Below are 24,069 nucleotides of genomic sequence, written 5' to 3' on the forward strand. Positions count from 1 at the left end.
GTCTTGGAATCCCCTTTATTCCTGTGACTTCTGATTTCTAGAAATGGGTTGACCAGACCCGTACCCAGTATCCCAAGTACGGATGAAGCACCACTAACCTAAGTGTAATGTATGATTTTTGTAACCTAGCCCATCCTTTTTATCCTTGATCTATTTGCCTTTTTGTTAAGTTCCTCATTGAGCAGAGGTCTTCACTGAATGAGATCTGCTCTGCTTTCTAAGTGACAATTTTAGATCCCATCAAGATGCATGTGTGACTTAGATTATTCCTTTCAGTGTGCATCACTTTGCATTTGTCCCCAGCTCATTTCCCTGGCTGTCATGCTGCATTCTTCACACTATGTAGTCCCCAATAATTGTCATCTAGTTTTCTTGCTACCTCCTTGCTCACTGTTTACTGCATTGTAGTAATAGCCCGAATGTAGATCCTTGGGTTCTCTGCTATTGCTCATCTGTTGAAAACTGACCACTTATTTCTGTTCTCTGTTACTTAGGCAAAGTATGGCCATGGATTAAGCAGTCGTGGGATGACAGTCTTTAATTTTTTAATAGGCTTTTGTGAGGGACTGTCAACACTCTTGAGAGCCCACATTTTGTAGTTACGTTTAAAAGACTATACAAGCTTGGAGAGCCACACATTTTTCTGGCAGTAGTCGGAGTGAACAAACTCTTGTGCAGTTGAAGACACACAGCTTAAGTGGTCACTTTTTTTGTTCTGGATGCATAGCTTCGCATCAGCCTCTCTCTCTCTCCTCTTTTAAAAAAAGTAATACCTGGCCCTGGGCTGAGTCCTTCGGTAGTAAATAGCACATTAGTTTTGAAACCTGTCTGGCGGCAGGTTTGAGGCTGGGCAGAGCCTCTTCAATGCTGCTCACTCCACTGCAGGTACATCTTTCCAAGCTGTGCACATCTACCCTAAATTCAGCTTCCTGCTTAAGTAGCTTTTCCCATTGCTACAGAATCACGGTAGCCACAGGTGAGAAAATATTACCAGGATTTTGTCACTGCTTCCATCCAAATGAAACTCCAACAGTAGGATCAGATAGGGTGAAAGTGTCAGTGTTTTACCACTGTGATACTCTCCATGATGGTTCTTATAAGACCCCAGATTAACTCACCTGTGACTTCTCCACCTCTTTATTTTTAAATCACCTTGCAAATAAATCTTGAAACCCTACCAAATATTCAATAAAATGCATCAGTGCACGTTGTTGCTATTTTTCTTGCCATCAGAGAAAATCCAGCTTGCCCTGGGCTACAGAGTGAGGAGAATTTTATAAAACCTGCTCATGTTTGAAGGCTGGTGTCACCGCTAGTCTAGGCATATCATCCTATTTGATACAGAGGAGTCAGTTGCTCAGAAATATAGTTTCACTCTATTTTTCTCTCCCCTCCCCTCCCCTGCCCTCCCTCTTCTAGTTTAACTACATCCATTTCTGTAATGGCTGCTTCCAGCCGCAAGGTGTCCTTAAAGCCCTACATTAGAAACTAGGAGGGGAGACCGATTTTGTTGAGTTTCCAGGATGATGTCATCATTGGATACCCCTTTTAAAGTATATGGAGATACACATTTCCTAGAACTGGAAGGGACCTCAGGAAGTCATCAAGTCCAGGCTCCTGCTCTCTGGGTAGGACCAAGCACCATCCCTGACAGATTTTTTTTTGTTTTTAAATATATTTGCCCTACCCCCTAAATGGCCGCCTCAAAGATTGAGCTCACAACCTTGGATTTAGCAGGCCAAGGCTCAAACCACTAATTGGGGGCATGTGTAGATGATGGTGGGGACCAGTAAGTGTGTACAAAAAAGTGCTGAAGATGATTAAATGGGGCACAAGGAAACTCTGAGAAGGTGATGTTGGCAAAAACCAGTTTGTTGATTAAATCCGGCCTATGAGGGTGGAGAATAGCACTGAGGATAGAAGGGTTATGACCATCCAGCACATAATTGGAAAACTGGAAGATTTAAAAAAATCTCAACGGCGCAGCCTTAATTCTGTCCCTTCAGGCAATGAAATCATCATGCCAGTTTATCTGCCCCCTAATGATGTCACTTTCTTTATGCTCATCCCAATGTCAGATCTCATGTGACTACACACATGCAGTTATGCAATCTCAGGACCCTCTGTCAATGGTGTTGACACAAGGATGGGCAACTTCTGGAGTCTGCCAGTTTCTTTTTCAGGCTTGCACAGTACCCAAAGGTCCAGGAGTACACGCAGCTAGTTGTCAGACCTCACAGAGGGCACAAAGAGCTCCCTCTCTTTGTTTAACCACACTCAAATGGGGAACAGTTAGAGCTGCAGTCAGTGCATATTTTCATTCTGATTCCAAATGTACAAGTTTCATTCTGCAATTTTCTCAAAATGATCCCAAAACTTATTGCACTGTGAATTAACCAAACTCTTTCATTTTGATTTTACTGTTAGCATCATCTTTGTCCTTCTGCATCCTCGATTGGACATCCATCTGTTTCTGCCACTTATTTTGGACTTGGGCTGGTTTGTTCACGCTCCTGGGTGTCAGGTTGATGATTTGGTTTCCCCATGGCAGCACCGAACTGCCTGAGCAGTTGGAGCTGGCATGGACCTGGGACTCCCACTCCCCTTCCGCTGCCTGTGCAGGAAGGTAGCAGGTGGAACGAAGTCACTGGTGGGCAACAGACCCAGCTTGTCAGGAAACACGCTGGCTGTTTGGGGAGGGAAAGCGGTGCACATGCTTCCTAGGACACCAACTCTGGCGTGCAGCTGTGGGACTTCGCCACTGCATGCCACAGGAAGCTGACGCTGCCTCCATTTTTGCAGCAAATAACACCAGCATGGGCTCTTTCTTGGGATGCGGGGAATTGAAGGGGGTGCGGCTGGGTTGCTTTGTGCCCCCCACCCAGGAATTTCGTCAAGCCCCCCCCCCGCCAGTCCCATTTTGGGATCCTGTGCTGTAGGAGGTTGTGAAGATTCCTGTAGCCAGTTTGATGCCTACCTCTTTTCAGCTCTCTTAACGTGTGCATTTCTCCTGGCTGTCCCGCTTCCTGGCAGCAGTTGCTAAGAGTGATGGAGCTAGTTCAGGTTGCAGAATTCCCCTGTCTTGTACAGAACCAGCAGGGTAGCCATTAGTCCCGCAAACAGAAGTAAAAAGGATTCATGGTAGGGCCTGTAATGTTATCACGACCAGCAGTATGGCTCCGCTGGGATGAGAGACAGTAATAGACTGTCACTGTGCATGGCACTACAATTGCAAAGCTGTAATTAAACTGACAATAACCACCTGCTCTATGGGTTGGCAGAGGTCTCAGGTATGTAAATACAGCCATCCTTGCTTCAGGCTGACACTGAACAGTAGCGGTCCAGATGTTGACTGAGGAGGCTGGATCAAGTGCTCCCAATGCTGCCTGTTGGAGCAGGGAACCACACTGGAGTCTTGGTGAGCTACTGGGGGCCACGAAACAAAGTCTTTCAAAGTCCTCTGTCTCCTTTCATCCAAGATCCCCACTTGGGACATGTCCGTACTACTGTTGAAGGAACAAATATTTGACATCTCATAGATTCAATCACCAGGCCTCTATTCTGCACAGCTGGTAGAGTGTCAGCTTGCTTTTTAGGCTCAGTGAAACTGACAAACAACTGATAACAATGAATTATATAGGGTGCCAACGGGTGGAGGGAAGCGACAGGGTGGGCACTCCCTGAAAGCCCTGGATGGATACTAGCAGCAAGACATCATAAGCACAATAAGCTAATTATCTAAAAGACTGCATAAAGCCCAGGTTTACAAAGGTATTATCCCTTAAGTTTTCCCTTACAGAAGATAGGTTAAATTCCAATTCCTAATCTTTAGGAATGTTGGGTGGCACCTTCCGATAGGTGTTTTCCTAGGTACTTTCCTATCTGGTCTTGAGACATAAAGGAATAATAAGCAATACATATATTGGCACACCTATAAATGCTTCCCCCCTTTCTTGGCTCAGATTGGCATATGTGAAGGGAAGACATCATCACTTATGTTGATAGTTAGACCTTGACCTAGGCTGAGGAAGAGAATGTTCTCTTTCCAATGACTTACAAGGCAATATTTCAAGATAAGCCCCAATTACTTCTTTCACGCCCAAGATTCATACTACATCAGCTGTTGTTTAATTCCCAGTTAATGAAACAAGCCTTTGACTTTGCCGTACCTTGTTCACTTAGTAGGCAGTAGTAGGCATCCTTCAGTCTGCATAGACTATGGATCGCGCCCTTTAAAGTTTCAACTGAGGACTTCATTTACAGCGTCTATTGTGACTATAAAGACCCACACGGGAGTCACAGTCCTTGCTGCATCTCTTGCAGACGTAGTGGGTGTCTGGCAAGTCCTTATTGTGCTTTCTGTGCGCTCGCTTCTCCTCTGCTAGCTGTCTGATCTTCAACTCGCCCTTCTGAAGGCCCTTGTGTAACCCCTGCCTCCATCTGCTGCGGTCGTCTGCTAGATCTTCCCAGTTGTCCAGCTCGATGTCTACCTCCCTGAGCTCTCTCTTGCAGACATCTTTGTAACGCAACTGGGGGGCGTCCGGGAGGTCTTTTGCCAGAGACTAGCTCACCATACAGGATGTCTTTTGGAATCCTTCCATCATTCATCCTGTGGACGTGGCCAAGCCAGCGGAGCTGACGCTGCCTGAGGAGGGTGTGCATGGTTGGGATTCCAGCTTGCTCGAGGACGGCAGTGTTGGTCACTCTGTCCTTCCATGATATTCCAAGGATGCGCCTGAGGCAGCGCAAGTGGAAGACGTTCAGCCTCTTTTCCTGGCGGGCATACAGGGTCCAAGTCTTGCTGCCATAAAGGAGGGTGCTGAGGAGGCAGGCTCTGTAGACTTGCATTTTGGTGTGAGTGTACAGCTTGTTGTTATTCCACACTCTCTTGCTGAGTCTGGACAGAGTTGTGGCCGCTTTTCCGATCCTCCTATTTAGCTCAGTGTCCAACGACAGGGTGTCAGTGATGGTGGACCCGAGGTAAACGAACTCATGGACAACCTCTAACGTATAGTTGTCAATGCTGATTGATGGGGATTCAGCAACATCCTGACCGAGTACGTTCGTCTTCTTTAGGCTGATGGTAAGCCCAAAGTCCTTGCACGCTTTGGAGAACCGATCCAGCAGTTTTTGAAGCTGGTCTTCTGTGTGAGACACTACAGCAGCATCGTCTGCGAACAGCATGTCCCTGATGAGGACTTCTTGCACCTTAGACTTAGCTTTCAGCCTTGCAAGGTTAAACAGTTAGAATGAAAGTTAGAATGAAAGTTTTTGGGGCCTGCTTTGTGTAATGATGTTGAACAAAGACTGTGGCCACAATCTCGTGTAATACAATATCAGGACCTTGGCCTTTCAACTGTTCTGACCTTAGTGGCAGCCCACAGTTACCGACATAGAAACATTTCTTTGCAATGTCTAAGAGCTGGTATCAGGAGCTGACATTGCAGTTGAGGTTATATTAGGATTCTGACTTGTATTACAGAAGCTCCTAGAAACCTTGTTACCTCCATGGCATATACATAAAGGCTATGCCACAGCAACCTCTTGAGAGAAGTCACTATTGGAAGAGATTTCCTGACAGAACTTCTGTGGACAGAGTGCAGCTGCAGACAAAAGCCAATCAGAAGAGTGCTCCGCTCTGGCGACAGAGGGGCCAGACTGCCTGGATGCTTTCTTGACAAATCAGGCACCCAGCAGCACAGCAGCCAGGGCTGCCCATTGTCCTGGATGTCCTGTCTGTTGAGAGAAGGCCCCCTACAGCGTCCATGCTGCTTTTTTGTCGACGGAATGATCCATTCTGCATTGAGACACCTGACTTTGTACTTTCTTTGTAAATAGACAAAACTACATCATTGCACCAATTCTCTTAACTGGAAAAACCTGCTAGACCCCCACATTTTTGGCTAGTTACTCAAGTCAAAAGGGGCAACACAGATTTCCCCCAGTATGCTCAAATGGACTGACTTTGCAGTCATGCTACAATAGAGGCTACTACACAGACTGAGAAGTACATGAACTAACAATATTTCCAATACTATATAAAGGCACAGAAAGCCTGTAATTTTGGAATCATGAACAATGTGTTCTCTACCTTTCCCTGCTATGCACATTTGAAGATTCTTCTCCACAAGATTCAGACAGATGATAAACCAGACATGTTGCTCCAGTGCTATCTAGCTCTGGAGATCGGCCAAAGTCATTTGAGCTGAAATGCAAGGGTGTTTGGAACTAGTGTTTTTATTTAACCTGCTATAAAGATAAAGGTATGAGATAGCTATAATGTTAAGCCAGTTTAATGATGGGAAGGTGATACGTGATTTTTAATATTTGAAATAGGCAACACCATTTTCTCAGATGCTGTAAATTGGTGTGTCTTCATTAAAATCAAATTACGCCAATTTACGTCAGCTCTGAATCCCTCCCCATCTCTATTAAGCAAGGGTAACGATGTTTCTGGGTTTAAAAGGTGCATTTTTCCTCACTATGTCCTGCATTGCTCAAGTGAAATGCTGAATTGTGTACAACTGAGCTGTGCATGCATGAGAGGTTTTCTAAAGGCTGGAGGGGGAGGGGATGCCTGTAGCAGGGTATCTAAAAAGCTGTTGCAATAGTGCTGACCCAGCATTTGCCACCAACTCTGCACACACAACTACTTGGCTTCACAGAGTCTTAGAACAGGTACGAAGGCAGCCAGCACCCTCCGCTTTGCAAAGTCAGATCTTTCCTGTCCCCAGAGAAATGGAAACAGAGAGGCAGCCATGTTAGTCTGCACCCCAACAAAACAAAGCAGCAGAAATGTAGCACTTTAAAAGACTAACAAAATGATTTATTCGGTAATGAGCTTTTGTGGGACAGACCCACTTCATCAGATCAATTTCATTTCCAATACAGACTGACATTTATAAGTAGAGAGGACCAAAAAAAAAAATTGCAATAAAAACTGACAAATGAAATAGGATTGAAAGGAGTGAGTGACGTTACTTGTCCTGTGCGAGATAATTACAAGCATCAAATGAATGGAAGCAGACCTCCTAATGCCTGAGGGAGTCGATGTCTCTGTCCACACCACACGACAAATTTGAATATGTTCTCTGGCTCACGAATCTCTCGCTCCAATCTGTTGTTGGCTTCTTTTTGCTCCAGGACACAAATTCTCAGGTCTTTAACAGAATGGCCCAGGCCACTGAACTGTGCACTGACCGGCTCGTGTGCACTGAGTTTCTTGATGTCTGCTCTACGTCTACCTGTTCCGCGGTGAAGGTTTTGCCCAGCCCGTCCAAGGCACATGGCCTCAGGGCGCTGCCGGCACACAACGGCACGGGTAAGGGGCAATTTTCATGCCTTTGATCTCTTTCCCCAGAGAAATGGGTCTGTTCACGTTTGACAAACGCTCCGCGGCAGGGGCGCCGCACGCGGGGAGCGAGTCAATGACCGAAATCCCGGGAGTGCCCCCAGGCGAGGCGCCTCCCCAGCGCGGGGAGAAGCCAACTGCCCGCAAGGGCGGGTCGGCACCAGCGTGCTCAGCTCCCCACCCCAGGCCTGCGGCGCGGGACCGGACTCTCCAGCCGGCCGAGGACCCCAATCGGGGCTGTCTGATGCGCTGCCTGATCAAAATACGCCCAGACCAGCGACCTCGGGCCCGGTTTCCCCAGGGCGCGCCGAGAAGGAGTAACAGAGGGTGTTCCCTGTTAGTGGGCAAAGACTCCGGGAAGACACGAGCGGGGAGAGACAAGCGCTGGTGAGGGCGGGCCCAGAGCGGGCCCTGTCGGGGCAGCCAGCCGGGGGCCTGAGGGCGTGGCGGACGCAGGAGGGAGCAGGCTGCCTGGGCCGGGCAGAGCGCCATGGCGGAGAGCGCACGTAGCGGGGCTGCTGGTGAGGCCTGAGGCTGCGGGGCCTCTCCTAGCCGGAGTGCGGCCCTCGGCCCGGGGGAGGCTCCGTCCCAGCTGCAGGCGGGGCCTGTCCCTGCCGGCGGCTACCCCAGGAGCTGGGCGCCGGGGAGAGCTCGTGCCTGGCCTCGCCGCGGCTCCCTCAGCGCGCTGGGGCCCGGCTACCGAGCCCAGGGGTCCCGTCACCCGCCCGCCGGGCTGGCCGCGTGGCCGGCTTCCCTCGTGCCCCCACAGCCGGCCAGGGGGTCTCGCGAGCTACGGCGCCTGCGGAGCTTCTCCCGCCCTGGGATCGCCTGAGGTGATGGGGTTGGGGGAGTTTTCTTCTCTGTCCAGATCCCCGGTGCGGCCCCGTCAGACGCTTTCCCCAGACCTGACGTGTTAAGTGCAAGGGGGGCTCACGGCTCGGCCTAGCGGTTGGGGTAGAGGGAGGGCAGAGCACTGTGCTCGGGCAGATTAGCCGTAAGTGCGAGGGGCTGGGAATGAGGCATCCGCTGCTATTTCTGTGCAGAGAGACTTGCGTGGTTTCTCTGGGTGCGAATACTTACCCGTGTTTGAATCACGGGGCTTCTCCAGTTGGGAGGCGTTAACCCTTGTGGTTACGAGGTTATTACATGGAGGTTTGTGAGCTGCCCCCAAGCCCCACGTCACTTCCAGCATTTATAATTGTGCTAAGTTTAAAAAAAAAGTTTTTAATTCATAAGTGGGCTCACATCAGAGGCTTGCTGTGTGAAAGGGTCACCAATACAAAAGTCTGAGAACCACTGTAGTCATATAGTTCTTTTCTGATCCCCTTTGTGCTTGTTCAGTCTGTAGATCTCAGTTTCAGGTCTTAGCTTTCAGTGATTTTTTTTTCCTTTTTTCTTTTTAATTTTTAAAAAAAAGGCTATCTGCACACCTCTCCGCATTTACAAAAAGGAAAACTAGTTTAGGCTAAATTTGATAGTCACAATAGTAGCTCTATTTTCTCTTGATCCAGTTTCTTTGCTGGTGCTAGACCATGCTGGTAAGTTGGTTGAAGTTTTGGATGGCAAGGCAGCTTTTGGCCTGAGAGCCTTGTGCATTGAACAAATGTGTAGAAAATGTGTTTTAATAATAAGAGGCATATAATTTGCTTTAGTGGATGTTTGTATTACACTTTCTGCTGAGAGGTAAACATAGGTGGATGACGTGACAAATGATTAACTGTGCTATTTTGATAGACAACTTTGGTTTGATGTTTCTCCTTTAAGATTGTGGTAGGGATACAGTACTGTCACCTGAATACCAAAGGTTGGATTGATTAATTGCAAGGTAGTGTAGGCTCCCAGAATACTTATATTTTAGGAGAGCAACAATTATCAGTAATGTACAGTGGGAAAATTAAATTTCATTTGCTGTTTTTTCCATGCTGTCATTCTCTTCTACTTATCCTAGTCTTTTCTGTATCTTTCTAGAGTGAGGCAGGTAGTATGAAATGCCAGTGTTAAGAGTGTAAAAATGGCCTTACTGGGTCAGAGAAATGATCCATCTAGTCAAGTATTCTAGTATTCTATCTTCTAACGGTGCCTGTGCTAGGTGCTTTAGAGAGAGAGAACAGAATAGGGCAGTTTCAAGTGATGCATCCCTTGTTGTCCAGTCTCAGCTTCTGGCACTTGAGGGTTTTGGGCAAGGGTGGGGAATGCCAGCGTGTAGTCTGGATTCTGCCTGTGGCTTACCTGGATATGGCCCTTGAGGGTCAAGAGTCCCCTCTCTAGCATCCACCCTAGTGCAAAGTGGGGGTGTGTGGAGCCCTGAGCCTTGCAGGCTGGAGTCAGGCAAGCTGGTGTCAAATCTGGCTCATGGGCTCTGCCTGGTGGTGGCAGGAAGAGGCTCTGGGCTCCGCTGCTGTTCCCCAGCTGGAGAGGCTTTTCCTCTGCCACTCTGACTGGCTGGAATTCCAGCCAGAGAGTGGTGCGTGGGAGTGGCAGGGAAAGGTGGGGGACAGACACACAGAGCCATGTGTCTCTGGGGTGCTGTGCAGGGTAAGTGCCTGCTCCTGCACCCTCCCAGACTCACCACATTCTCCCTCCCACTCAGACCCCCACTCAGCTCAATCCTGCACTCCTCAGACCCCTCCTGCACTTGCTTTCCCAGACCACCCTCCCTTCCACTTAGATGCCCTCCACTCTTATCCTGTTCCTGCACTATTGCTCCCTCCCACCCAGGCCCCACAACCCTAGCCTGTTCCTGTACCCTCTCCCATCCAGACATAACACCTGCTCCCCAGCAGTCCCCTCCCACACACTGAATCCTGAACCCTTCTTTTCTGGTCCCAACCTGGGCTTGCAGAAGAGTTAATCTAGTCTGGGGAAGCTCTGAACCTTGGTCCCCTCTTCTCCAGCCTGTGGGACTGGAGCAGGAGGGGAGTGAAGTGTCTCAGTCTGGGGCACATCAGTGAGGGTGGTTGTGGTTCTCAGTGGTATGTGACCTGTGCTTGGTTTTTCTTTTGGTCAGTGGTCCCAATCAAAAAAAGGCTCTCCACCCCTGGTTTAGGTATACGTGGAGCATGGATTGTGTCCCTGACCATATTGTCTAATAGGCGTTAATGGACCCATCCTCCACAAACTTCTCTAATTCCTTCTTGAACCAAGTTATGCTTTTGGACTTCTCGACATCCCGTGGCAATGAGTTCCACATGTTAACACGACTGTGTGAAGAAGTACTTCTTTGTTTGTTTTAACCTGCTGTTTATGTATTTCTTCGGGTGACCCCTGCATCACGTTTCAATCAATTTCACACAATCAGTTTCACACATACAGAATAGGAAGTGACTGTCTAGGAAGGTGTACTGCAGCAAGGGGTCATGGTGGACCACGAGCTTAATAGGAGTCAACAGTCTGATGCTGTTGCAAAAAAAGCCAACACGATTCTGGGCTGTATTAACGGGAGTGTTGTGAGCAAGACAGGAGAAGTCATTCTTCTGCTCTACACTGCACTGATTATGCCTTAATTGGAGTATTATGTTTAGTTCTCAGCACCACATGGTAAGAAAGATGTGGAGCCATTGGAGAGGTCCAGAGAGAAGCAACAAGAACAATTAAAGGTCTAGAGATCATGAGCTATGAGGGAAGACTGAAAAATTTGGGCTTGTTTAGTTTAGGAAAGAGAAGACTGAGAGAGGACATAATGGTGGTTTACAAGTACCTAAACTAGTGTTACAAGGGAGAAAAATTGTTCTCCTTGGCTTCTGAGGAAAGGACAAGATGCTTAAACTGTAGAAAGGGAGATTTAGATTGGACATTTGAAAAAAAACTTCCTAACTGTCCGGGTGGTTAAACATTGGAATAAATTGTCAAGGGAGGTTGTGGAATCTCCACCAGTGGAGGTATTTTAGAGAAGGTTAGATGGACATCTATCGGCGTGATCTAGGTGGTGCTTGGTCCTGCTGTGAGGGCAGGGGACTGGACTCGATGACCTCTTGATGTCCCTTCCAGTTCTGTGATTCTGCATAATACACAAAGGGGTGAATAATACTTCCCTATTTGCTTTCTCTGCACCATTCATGATTTTCTAGACTTCTGTCCTTCACATCAGTTGTCTTTTGCTTAAGCTGTATAGTCATAGTCTTTTGAATTGCTCCTCTTCTGAAATCTGTTCCATACTCCTATTTTTTTTTGCCCTTCTCTTCATCTTTTTCCACTTCCAATATAACATTTCTGAAATGGGATGACCAGAACTGCAAGAAGTATTCAAGGTTGGGCATCCTGCTCCTCTCCTGTTCCTGGTCATTTATGAATATGTTGTTTGATCCAGATCCCAGTACAGATCTTTGTGAAAACTAACAATTTAGACCTATCCGTTTTTTTTTCAGTTAGTAATCTATGAAAGACCTTTCCTTCTTATCCCGTGACAGCTTAGTTTGCTTAAGAACTTTGGGGACCTTGTCAAAAGCTTTCTGAAAGCCAGAGTACTCTATACCCACTGGCTCATCCTTATGCACCTATTTGTTGACTTCCTCAAAAAATTCTGATAGGCCAACGAGTCATAGTTTCCTATTTACAAAAGCTGCATCTACTCTTCAGCACACAGTCTTCCTCGGCATGTCTGATCATTCTTTGCTCTAGTTTCAACCAATTTGCCTGATTCTGAAGTTAGGCCTATGGGCCTATAATTGCCAGGATTGCCTTTGGAGCCTTTTTTAAGAATTTGTTACATTAACTATTCTTCAGTCATTTTGTGGCGGCTTTAGTTACAGGCACTGCAGTAATTACAGTGGTGGCAGATGTCCGCAATGCAACCCCCTCCAGGATCACTTCCACCGAGTAAAGTGTGGGTGGGGTCACCATACTAGGAGAAGGGAGGGAATGGATAGCTTGTCAGCCCTAGGTTTCCAAACAAGAGTGGGGTAAGGCAGCCCCCAGGGTTTCTCGCTTGCAGTGGGTAGAGCCATGTCTGCAGATCATTTGGTTGCTGTGCTCCTGGTAGGGAGCCGGGATCCCAGGGAGCAGCAACCTGGATAGGGAGCCAGGAACCTTTTTGTCAATTTCACAGCTCAGAGGAGGCTATGATATTTACTGGAATGGCTGCCAACCACCAGTGTAAGAAACATGGTGTCCCCATAACTCAGGGGTGGACAATAACTTTTGATGGAGGGGGCACTCCAAGAATTTGGTAAGTGGTCAAGGGCCACACTTTTCTATGATAGTAATGGAGGTTGGGTGCAGAAAGGAGTTTGGGGTAGGGGATTGGGGTGCGGGAGGGGAATGTGGTGTCTGAGAGGGAGGTTGGGTGCGGAAGTGGATTCTGACCTGAGGGAGAGGTGCAGGAGGGGTTGCAGGGGTTTGGCTTGTGACCTAGGGCAGAAGGGGGTTGTGATATGGGGCCGAGGTGCAGAGGATTTGCATAGTGACCTGAGTCAGGGAGTTGACATGCAGGAGAGAGTGAGGTGCCAGGTGTGTGTGGCTAGGAGGTGCTTACCCTAGGTGGCTCCCAGCCAGCAGGACCCTTGGGCAGGCTTCCTGTTTGCCGCACCCTACGTACTGCTTACGACAGCCAGTTGCTGGGGCTAATGTATGCATCTTTGTATGTCATGTGCCATGGGGTGAAGGTTACTCTGCAAATTGCCTGTGCCTGCGAGCATAACCCATGCACCTCCTGTTGGCCAGGAATCAAACCACTTGGTCCAAGCCCATGGCATGCGACATACAGATCTTTGTCTGAAACTGAATATTTTGGGTCCTGGTGACGGATATTGAGAGAATAGATATAGGGACACCTATAGTCGTGATCAGCTAAGAACAAAGGTCGTACTGTCAGAAACAGCTCATCTCCAAAGGATTAATGAATTTACCCTGCCCCCCTCCCCCAACTCCAAAAACCTCCTTATCTGGGGTTCCACAAGCCGTTCTGTTACTGACTGTGCTAAAACTGAACCTGCACCCTGATGCTTTTCACTTCTATTTCCCTGGTTCACTTTGATTTTCTTGCAGTGGTTTGGGTGTCAGTACAGTAAACTCTTTCATATCCGACAACCCTGGGACCGGGAGGTTGCTGGATATTAAAAAGTGCCGCTTAATAGAGCGGTGGCTAGAGAGGGGGGATCCACGGAAGTGTGGCAAGGGACCCTGCCAGCCCTACAGCTGGGAGGTGGCGGGGGACAGAGCCCCACCATCAGCTTCAGGGAACTGGTGGGGCACCAGTTTGGGGGGACTCAAGCAGACCTGGGCCTGGGAGAGCTGCCAGCTGTCAGTGTGTGGGGCAATGCCAGCAGCTCCAGGCTCTGCCAGCGGCCTCAGGGAGCAGGGGAACTCTGCTGAGGACCAGGGGAATCCTGTCAGCCCCAGGGCTGAGAGCTGGCAGCTCCAGCCCCGGATGGGCTAAACCCAGCAGCCCCTGGGCCAGGAGAACCCTATGAGCTGGCAGTGGATGGAGCCCAGCTGGCAGTTCCAGTTCTGGACTTAGCTGGGCCAGGGAAGCCCAGGAGTCCAGGGGCTGAGATCTGGCAGCTTCAGCCCTAGCTGGGAGAACTCAGGGGCGGAGCTGGCAGGGGCTGGTGCAGGTTATCTGAGAGTTCGGGTTTAACGAGTACTGAGTAAGAAGGAGTTTACTGTATGTGCATTAGTAGCAGTTGTAAGCCCTGTGTGTTCTGGATGCTAAACTCTGCATGAGGACTGATTTAAGAGCTGTTCAGAAACACTCTGTCCTGAATCAAAACATTCTTTGAAAAGAAAACAATGTGCTAAGCTGATTTAGAACTTGGTCCTAACAGGTATCGGAGGGGTAGCCGTGTTAGTCTGGATCTGTAACAGCACCGAAGGGTCCTGTGGTACCTTACAGACTAACAGAAAAGTTCTGAGCATGAGTTTTCGTGAGCACAGACTCACTTCATCAGATGCTGGTCTTGGAAATCTGCAGGGGCAGGTATAAATAAGCCAGAGCAAGGGTGGGGTTAACAAGGTTAACAAGGTTAACAAGGTTAACCCCACCCTTGCTCTGGCTTATTTATACCTGCCCCTGCAGATTTCCAAGACCAGCATCTGATGAAGTGAGTCTGTGCTCACGAAAACTCATGCTCAGAACTTTTCTGTTAGTCTGTAAGGTGCCACAGGACCCTTCGTTGGTCCTAACAAGGCTTTTATTCCGGCCAAACTGTAGCTCAAAAATGATTTTTTTGGTAAGCTGTATAGGAAGGGATCATATGGGAAGGTCAAGGGGTGACCTGATATTATGAACACAGCACAGAGAGTTAGTGACAGAATCAGGACTTTGGTGACGTTACTTAGTCTGTCTCGTGTTCCCCATCAATAAAATAGGACTAATGGCCTTCCCTCTTGGAGACATTGTGAGAGGGTGTTTTGAACATGTGCATCTGTGTGCAGCACTCTGTTATACCATGTGGGGATGCGTATATTCAAATATTGCAGAATTAACTTGGAAGATCTCATTCGCTTTAGACACCTGGTGCTTCTAAATTCCAGGGAGATGTTTTGTTTTCCAAAAAGGTGAATAGTTGGCCAGCTTCTTGCTGGTACACAAGTGATCTCTTCTGGTGAAGTGTTTCAGTTGCCAGAGTGGATGGCAGCTTGACTAACATGCTGGGAGGGTGTGATTCCTAAATCATTCAAGTTTTTGCCTTTCCTTTGGACCAAGGCCTGCTTAACAGCAACCTTAAGAGGGCTGAATAAGATTATCTCAGAGCACTTCCTTGGCTGTTTAGTGAAAGCCAGCTCTGATTATCCCCTCTCGTCCTGACTATTAGAGCCCTACTGAGAAAGGCATGCTGTCTGCAAGAGAGGGGACGTGAAATTGGTATCCGTACACTAATATCTAGGGACTTTATCTAAATGAATATCTTTATAATTAAAGTTGTGATGATTTAAGACTTTTCAGCTTAGGGACCGTCCAGGAACCTATCTCAAACTTCTCAAATGTATTTATTCAAGAGTTTTTTAATACTTCATTGCAAATACAGGTTGAACTTCTCTCGTCTGGAACTCTCAGGACCTGACTGGTGCCAAACAAGAGAGTTTGCTAGACTATGGGAGGTCATTGTTGTCTAGCAGCATTACCAACATTTCCATTACTTACTGGGCTCTTAGAAGATGTTTAGAGGTAAATTAGAGCTAAGTTAGAGCGCACAATACTGAGAGACAGGACTTGTGGCTGTAAACCAACTTTATGGAACTATGGGAAACTTGGCCACACCCATCATAAGTAGTCTTCCAGCTAATTAAAATCATGGCAGATTACGGATGTTGCTGCATGAGAGAGTGCCAAGTGAGATAGGTTCAACCTATACTTAAATTTGAGCCATACTCGTGACTGGTTAATCCACAGTGGTGCTTCTGTTGCCTAACTCCCTCAACATGCAGATCCTCTTGCATGTGAATCTTGAAATTGTGCCTGTTAGAAGTTCATGGTTTGAATAATCAAATCACAGAAATGTAGAACCTTTAGTCAACTCCATCTCCCTGCACTGAGGCAGATCAAATATGCCTAGATCAGCTCTGACTCCCATGAGACTCCCTGGAAGCCTATTCTAGAACTTAACCACCCATATACTTACAATTTTTTTTCTTAGTCTACCCTAAGGCCATGGCTACACTACAAATGTTTGTCAGTTCATGGTGCATTGTCATAAAGCTGCCACAGTCCATTGTGTGCGCATATGCGTGCTTGTCTCCTTTTGTTGACATGCTTGCTTACCAGGAGAGCTTATGCTGATGCACCATGGTTAGTTGTGCCTGCGTGCAACCTACCACTAGCCAGAAGTTTTGGTGGTGCAGAAACAAGGTGACTGGGAGCTAGGTGTCAACTTCCCAGTGTGCAATTATCCATATCCCATAACTTTGCACCTTCATGGCCATGCTCACTGTTTTCCATTTCTGAAAGCAGCGTGGAGCCTACACGTCTCTGTACTGTTGTCCTAAGTGTCACCGGCACAAGACACGTGATTCTCTGATAGTTGCAGTGCTGTGAGAATAAGTGAATCAGTGTGGATCATGACAGTTTCTTGGAGGATGGACTGCTGTGGGAGTCAGTTGTTGGTGCCATTCACAGAGCAGATGCAAATGCTACTTCTGGGCCTGAGAAATGAGCACTGACATGTGAGACCTCTTCGTAATGCAAACCTGGGGTTAATAGAAGTGGCTCGTAACTTTTTGCAATGTCACATTCCTGGTTCTTTGTGCCAGGTTTGCACCAGCTCTCCAACACAGGACACCAAAACGAGAGCTGCACTGACAAAGAAGCGAGTGATGATCCCACTGTGGAATTCCACTATGCCAGATTGCTACCGGTCAATGAGAAATCATTTTGGAGTTGGAAGATCCACTATGTGGGCTGTTGTCCTGCCAATGTTCAGGGCTGTTAATTGTCTCTTTGCTGTGCAGCAGTGGAGTGATAGGCAGCACGCATCTTTATTTTGGCACCAGATCACCTTGCCAGAGAGAATCACAGAATCCTAGGGCTGGTGCTCGTTTTCTGTGGCAGTGGTGGATCACCAGGGATGCTTCACTGACAGCGTTGGCTTTAAGACCACAGACTGTTCAGAAAGTTGCAAGGGAGGATTTCTTTCCCAACTAGTAGATTACCCTAGACCCAGGGTGGCGAACGCTCTAGCCACACGTGGCTCTTTGGCCGGTTGAGTGTGGCTAGTTGGCTTGAACAATAAATGTATTTTCAGAAGAAAGTGGTTAGGGTTGGACCTAGTGGCTATTGCTTGAGAACTGGTTGGCCATCATGACACAGGTCAGGGATCTGCAACTGAAATAGCAAGAAGACATTTTTTTCAATTCAGTTACAAAAGCCATACTTCAAGAGCTGCAGTGCACATTAATACGAGGGAGTCCTTAACCAATAGCATCAAATCGTACTTTCTGTCACCCCTGTTTTAAAAACAGTGCACACACAATGATTTGTATGAGTTAGAACCCATCTACAGGCTTTACCCTCCATCCCTAGGCTTAACCCCTCTGAGCCCCAATCCCCCCGTCTCCAGGATTAACTCACCTGAGCATGTGCAGCTCCTCCCCGGCTGCCCCGTCCTCCCCCCCGCTGCTGCCTCCTTGGTGTGGCTGTGAGGATCCAGCCGGAATAGGCTCATCCGCCCCTCCCCCCCAGGTCTCCTGCTGTGTTAGACTTCTCCCATGTGGGGCATCCCCCTGCTGACTTCTCTTCCAGGGCTCCCTGCCACAGCTGACTGTGCAGCAGCTCCAGAGGCTGCTGCCGCTTTAAGAAAAAACTAAATTCAGTTGCTGATGATTGTAAACCAGCTGAATTTAGCTCCTTTGTTGAAGGGCATTAGCCTCTGAAGCCGCAAGAGGAGTCAGTGGCAGCAGCGCTCGGAGTCACAAGTGGCTTCTTAATGAGCTGCAGGTTGCCGATCCCTGCTGTAGGTGATGATGAAATGCCAGTAGTAATCCTGGCGGACTTAGCCTCTCCCTTGCATCCCTGACTCATGACACCGTACACTGGCCATCTGGACAGCAGCAAGAAAAGCTTTAGCAACCAGCTCAGATGCAGAAGGATAGTTCAGTGTGCTTTGGTAGATTGAAGAAATATTGGCATTTACTCTGCAGGTTTGGTTTCAGTGGGAAGAATAGCCCGATGAATAATATCTACAAAGCAAAGCAGGGAAAGTTGCTGTTGGTGCCCTGTTTGAGCAGCCAATACAAGGAGCTGCATGGCTCAGGAAGGCTTTGAAAGAGCATTGAAACAGCAAGCTACAGTACAGTAAGCCCTCGATTTAATGGATTAATGGGGAGGAGTGGTGTCAGTTAAGCCCCACAGTTTGATAAATTGGAGGGTTTACTGCCCACCCCACAACAGTCCTCCCTCCCAAAAATGAGTAAGCTTGCAAAGTGCTTTGGGGGGCTGGTACATGGGTATGAAAATTGCTGTGTAAGTGCATGTGATAGGGAGCAGTTTAGAAGGGTTCCAGGACTGCTGCAGAGCAGTAACTTGTCACAATTGTTTTACTGCCTGTTGTCATAGCTATGGTTGAATAGATAAGAACAAAAAGTGGGAGTGTGAGCTGGCAAGAGGCAGTGACTTAGCTGCGCATCTCCTCTGGGTATTGTGCTGCTAAGTCACTTCCGTGAAAACTTACCCGCGGGAGGAACTAACTAATACTTAGCTTCTGTAATGAGATTCATCTGAGGCTCTCAGCATACTTTCCAAGGGCTAATAGCCCTTCTGCACTTCTGGGAAGCAGGTAAGCGTTATTTTGCTAATTATGGCCCACAGATACACTGCCAGTCGGTGGCAGAAACAGGAATAAAAACCTGGGATTCAGATTCCTATTTCTTGACTAGTTAGGAGACACTGACACAAAAAACTTAGTAATTACGAGGCCTCAAAATAAACACATTAGTTTGCCCAATAAAACAAACCTGGCCTTCCTACTGTCTGTTGGAGAGTGTCCTCCTAACTCCACCAGCCCCTCTTCAGCGGAGTACCCCTGCTTTCTTCAGGAATACTCCCACGCTGGTGATGTGCTGTCTGCTGGGGTGGGGATACTGAGCTGTCTCCTCTCTCGTCACTATTAAAACACACCCTCTTGCTAGTAGTGTGGAGAGAATGTTGAGTATGAGGCTGGAATATGTCCCCAGCTCTCGCTGGTTGAGTGGGAACTTTTTATCTTTATGATGACTTGACTCTCTTGGCAGGAAACCATTTCCTTTGTGGCTGTGTTCTGGCTTGTTCACACAGCCCCTTCCCTCCTCATCCCCACTCCCCTAGCCAGGCAATCTCCTCTTGCTCTTCTAATTAATTTTAGCCAACGGGATGTATTGTTTAACTTCTCAGGTTCTTTATCCCACTAGCCCCTCTCTAACCCCTGCAACCACAGGTTCTATTCCTGCCTGGCTCAGTCCTTCTTCCCTCTGACAAAGAGAGAGAGAGAACCATGTAGCTTAGTGTTTGAAGGGCTAACGGTCTTTAGGACAAGCCATTATGAACTCAGAACATGTTTGCTCTGCACGGTCGCTAGATCCCCTGGCACTTCTAAGAGGAAGAATTTAACCTGATGTCCTTGGTCACACTTTACCCCTGCCCTTTTGTGCCTTGTCTGGCTGCCAGATTCTTCAGCTGGGTTGTATATTGTAGGTATGAAACGCCAGGGGATGAAAGGTGCTGCGTAAATATCAACTCTTTTCATCAGCAGTTGTGGAGAAATCTGCTGCCTGTGCCTTCGTTTTTCCCTTTAACAGCACTGCACTTTGTATCTATTGCTATGGCAGGGTGTTAGTCAGAACTGGTACCAGGGCTGCTAGTAGCCTAACCCTCCCGCTGCCTTGGTGTGTGATCTTGGGAAAGTCTGAAAATCCTCTTTCTCTCCCAGTTTTCCCCACCTGTAAATGGAAGGGAAATGTACCCTCCTTTCTCAGGTCCAGTGGGAGCCTTGGATGAAAAATGCTGTCTAGGGCTAGGTATTCTAGTAGTTTGCTCATCGTGGCTGCTGAGTTGTGAAAGGAAGCAGGGCAATGTCGTATGCCAGTTGACCACCCTCTCCATTTAGATGCCTTCTCCAAACATGCTGCTTCCCCTTGGTTTTATAAGGATAATCCAAAGAAGGAAGTCCCACGTTCGTTTATAAACATGGCCGTTTTGAGATCTGCTCAGATCTGATCCATTAGCCTATTTTGTCTGGTCCGAATGCCTCTGTTTGGCTTAGGTTGTGAGTTTTTCTTGCCAAGCCAGTAATGCAGTATACATGCTGTCATCAGCTATGCTTCGCTTGCATTTTATGCTGCATGATGGGGATCTCTGTTGTCAGAATGTGGCATTAGAAGATGCATGCTGCATTTCAGACTAGGGAGACTTTTTCGTGGGCCCAGGTGTGTGGAGAGGAGCTGGTAAACGGATAGGGTCAGGATCTGAGTTTTTCAGAAAGGCATCTTTCGCTGGTCTCCGCCCCAGCTTCTGTTCTTCCAAGATCTTAAGAAGATGTTGAGGGAAGCTGAGTTTCACACTTGCTTTTTACTTCCTCATCAAGGGCTTTCTTTGCCATCCCTGCAGCCATGTGAAATTGACTCTTGGCTTGCAGCTGCCAAGGAAAGGAATGAGAAGTAGGACTGCAAGCAGAATAGACTCTGCAGGCAGGAAAGCAAAAAGCAACCAGCAAAGAAGAGGTTCCCATGGTCCCATTCTCAGTTCAGATGTGAGACTCGCATCAATCATCACAGTCCCTCTCACAGGCGGTCGGCCTTTGCTGAACCGCTTTTCCAGATGTGCCGTTTAGACAGCTGTGATTTCTCCTTTGGAAGCAAAATTAGGTTCTGTTCCTTCTCTTCCGCTGCTGCTTATGCAGCGTCTGGGAGGTGATCTTTGTAACCCGCGCTTACTGACACCATCTTCCAAATCTCTTTGGATGGGTTGAGCTGAGCTACACATTAGGAGGAAAACCAGATGCTGTAATCTTTTCCCATGGATTCATTTGCTTTCTCTCTAGCCTTTTATGCTGCTTGAACGAACTGGTTATTTTTACTATTTTGTTAGAATTTGGGCCAGTGACACAGATAACAGCTGGCCTTTGGGAAACAGACACATTGACCATGAGGTTAGACCAAGTCCATCTCTCTGGCACTGCAGGTTTGCAATACCTATCGTACATTTTTAATCTTTTTTTTCCCCCCCCTTGTGTTAGTGGTTTTTCCACCATTTCCCGGGGAGACTATAGCCTAGCCTCAGACTTCACTGTGAGGAACTCCTAATAGTAAATCATATTCAGACAAATCTGTGATTGTCCGCACACAGTAGATGGGGAGAAAATACACTAGAGCCTTGATTTGCACAGGAATTATGTGCCCAGAAAACCGGGCGTAACGTGAAATTTGCATAGGTTGAGGGGGCGGGGCCACCAGCTCAGCACCAGCAGCCGGGAGCAAGGGATCACCCTGTTGAGTGGGAAGAGAGCTGGCGGAGCACTTTGCTCAGCCCTGGGATGCCACCGCTAGGGAAGCAGGGGGTGGGGATTCCCTTGTTAACAGGATTCCCGTGTTAAAAGGCTGCGGGCTGGCTGGTCGTGAGGCAGCTCAGCCACTGCCGTGGGGATGGAGAAGTGATCCCCCTGCGAGGGAGGATTACAGCTGGCCTGGGGTACGCTTGGTGCCATCCCAGCAGTGGGGGTGGAGCCCCCTGTTAAAAGGCTGGTGGAACAAAGCTCCAGCAGCTCAGCTAGAGGGAGCCGCCACCGCACAGGCGAGCGGGGGAGGAGATTTCCCTGTCAAAAGGGAGCAGAGCTGGTTCTCCCCGCTCACTTGTGTGGCAGTGGCTGCCTCTGGCTGAAGCTTCCAGGGTCCCCCTCCAGCTGCGCTGATGTGAGATGCGCGTATCTCGAGGGTTTATCTGCGGCTGGGTCTGAGAATAGGTGCTGGCCTGGCAAACGCGTTACCCTAATCCCAGCTGTTTTTGTTTTTCTTTTAAAGCTTTATCTTCATGGTCCAGAACAATGCTGGGGATCCTGCTCGCCTGAGGAACTTCAGGAAAAAGTTCTAGGAGCGCTTCTGGTTGCTGCTGTCCCTGGGGCTCTGCCTGCCTGCCACTATGTATTGCCTTCAGTGGTTACTGCCTGTCCTCCTCATTCCTAAGCCCTTGAACCCAGCTTTGTGGTTCAGTCACTCAATGTTCATGGGCTTCTATCTCCTGAGTTTCCTCCTGGAGCGGAAGCCATGCACAATCTGTGCCTTGGTCTTCCTGGCAGCCTTGTTCCTCCTCTGCTACAGCTGCTGGGGGAACTGCTTCTTGTATCACTGCAGTGGCTCCCAGCTGCCTGAATCGGCTCATGATCCCAGCATAGTTGGTACCTAAAGGATCCTCCGGTTTGCTGATAGCTCTGGATTTGCTCTTAAAGAGGGGTTGTGGGTGTGGAGCGGGGGAGGGAGGGCTTGTTAGGCACGTGACTGGAATACAAGCAGCCTGTTTTCGATCACGTGTGTGTAGACTAGAGCAGTGAATTCCTGACCAGCCCTCCCACTTGGCCTCTGACATTCGAGGTCAGTTGTTTACTGTGTGAATTCGGACACGGCTACCTGATGTGAGAAGCAGAAGAATTACATATTTTCCTTTCCCTTGTTTCTGGGGATGGACACTGGCCCTCGCCGCTGAGAATTGGTGCAGGAAGGACTCGTTGCTTCTCTCCAGCTGTTGCATGGTGGTGGTGATCTGTGTTTTGTCCCTCAGTTATCTGCATCTGCGAGAGCCTTGAGCCTAGCGATTCTAGGGGAGCGGTTAGAAGATTGTCCACGCTGCTGTTTGCGGGGGAGCCAGTCTTCATTGCTCTGCTGTTCCAGGGGACTTGCAATAACTGGCAGATGCACTCGGCTGGAAGCTGCTGGAGCCAGAGACTGCTGAGAAATCTCCTCCTCCTCATCATGCCAAATTGAAAAATGTGCGCTGCCCAAGTGCTGTCTGAACTACTTGCATTGTCACAATGCTGCTTCTAAAGCACTTCTCACAGGCATCGGAGCCCACCTCCCTCCCTGCTGGATTTCCACAGTTTACTGAGATCCTGACTCTTTGGATCCCAAGCATGCTCTGCTGTGGTGTCTGGGGTTGTTTCATTTCACTGTATGTTTCAAAGCGTCAGCATTCCAAGCTGGGATGGTGAGGTAAGAGCGGGGAGGGAGGGTTCAGAGTTTTTACTAAGCATGTTTGAGGTGGTTCAACGTTGCAAATGGCAACTGACATTTATTCAGCTAACAGTGTTCGCAGGCCGGGGCTGTCTGTGCATTTTCTGTTGTCCCAAGCAAACCAGCCACTAGTAATGTGGGGGGAAGGAGCAATAAATGTTCTCTGTTCTTTCCTGGCAGGATGGGTTTGGGAAGCCTAGGAGAGGGTTCCCTAGTGGCAGCTGCAGTCCGGCCTTTTTTCCTGCTCGTCTGGTCCTGTGCATAGCAGCAGCTCCCAGAAGGAACGGTGTTCTTTGCTGTAGCGACGTTTGCTTGTGAGAAACATAACCGGTTTTTGAAATCCACTAGTCTACACGTTTTCCAGGTGATTTTCCTCTCTGCCATCCGTTTGTCTCCACACAAGAGTCTCTTACTGGGGAGCAGCAGAAATGGTTGCTGCTCTCAGGCGAGATTAAAACTAAATCCAGCTGTGAAGCTTTCCAGAGCATTGTACTATTTGTTCACTGCACAGCTCACAAAGTTCAATAAAGCTTTATAAACTTTGGTCTATGGACTTGTGCCAGTTGTGATGCATTCACTACCCCAGGACTAAGGCATCTGGATGACTAATGTTTTCTGACCTTTTTGATACGGTTCCCAGAACAAGCAGCAGGACGCGCTCAGGGGTTTGCATCAAGGTTTGTGTTCTGTGGCGCATAGCTCCCTGTACGCTATTTTCCATCGATTATTTAATGCTGATTCAGGTTGTAGGGTTTAAACTGTCTGATTTGTGGCTTTGGGACCTCATCCAGGTTGTGTCACTGATGTGTGTGGATGTTTGCTTGGACCTGCCCTTAAAATCTAAAATCTAAAACTCAGCATCTGAGACCCTTAATGACCTGCAGCACCCCGGGGGCTCTCGTGTCTTCACTTGGGGGTTTGATGACACGTGAAGGCATGTACTTTCTGCATCTTGGCTTGCACAGCCTGTCCCACCATTGGAGCTGCGCTGGTGTGAACTTGCACAATACTGAGACCCCTTTTCACCAGATTAAATCATGCACAGAAACAATTTGCCCAAATTATTTTAAAGAAAATATTCTCATAAAAGCAGG

General features: G+C 48.2%; 1 protein-coding gene across 5 annotated transcripts; it reads left to right on the forward strand.

Annotated features, from left to right (window-relative positions):
* Positions 1-7,633: 7,633 nt before the first annotated feature.
* Positions 7,634-23,524, forward strand: BLCAP (BLCAP apoptosis inducing factor). 5 transcript variants are annotated; one of them, XR_012647887.1, is made up of 3 exons: positions 7,797-7,872; positions 21,773-22,954; positions 23,156-23,524. XR_012647887.1 is itself a non-coding variant. In XM_075011814.1 (2 exons), the coding sequence occupies exon 2, from the start codon at positions 21,891-21,893 to the stop codon at positions 22,152-22,154; it is 264 nt and encodes an 87-aa protein (XP_074867915.1). In that variant the 5' UTR covers positions 7,634-7,738; positions 21,773-21,890; the 3' UTR covers positions 22,155-23,524. The 5 variants fall into 5 exon arrangements, 4 of the variants coding, with proteins under 4 accessions (XP_074867915.1, XP_074867912.1, XP_074867913.1 ...); XM_075011814.1 differs by lacking the exon at positions 7,797-7,872 and adding an exon at positions 7,634-7,738 and having other exon boundaries at positions 21,773-23,524; XM_075011811.1 differs by having other exon boundaries at positions 21,773-23,524.
* Positions 23,525-24,069: the final 545 nt, after the last annotated feature.

This window comes from Carettochelys insculpta, chromosome 17 (assembly GCF_033958435.1).
Source record: "Carettochelys insculpta isolate YL-2023 chromosome 17, ASM3395843v1, whole genome shotgun sequence".
NCBI classification, from domain to species: Eukaryota; Metazoa; Chordata; order Testudines; family Carettochelyidae; genus Carettochelys; species Carettochelys insculpta.

Bases quoted from the DNA above. Each gene is read 5' to 3' on its own strand.
- BLCAP (XM_075011814.1), top strand. From the start codon at position 21,891: ATGTATTGCCTTCAGTGGTTACTGCCTGTCCTCCTCATTCCTAAGCCC.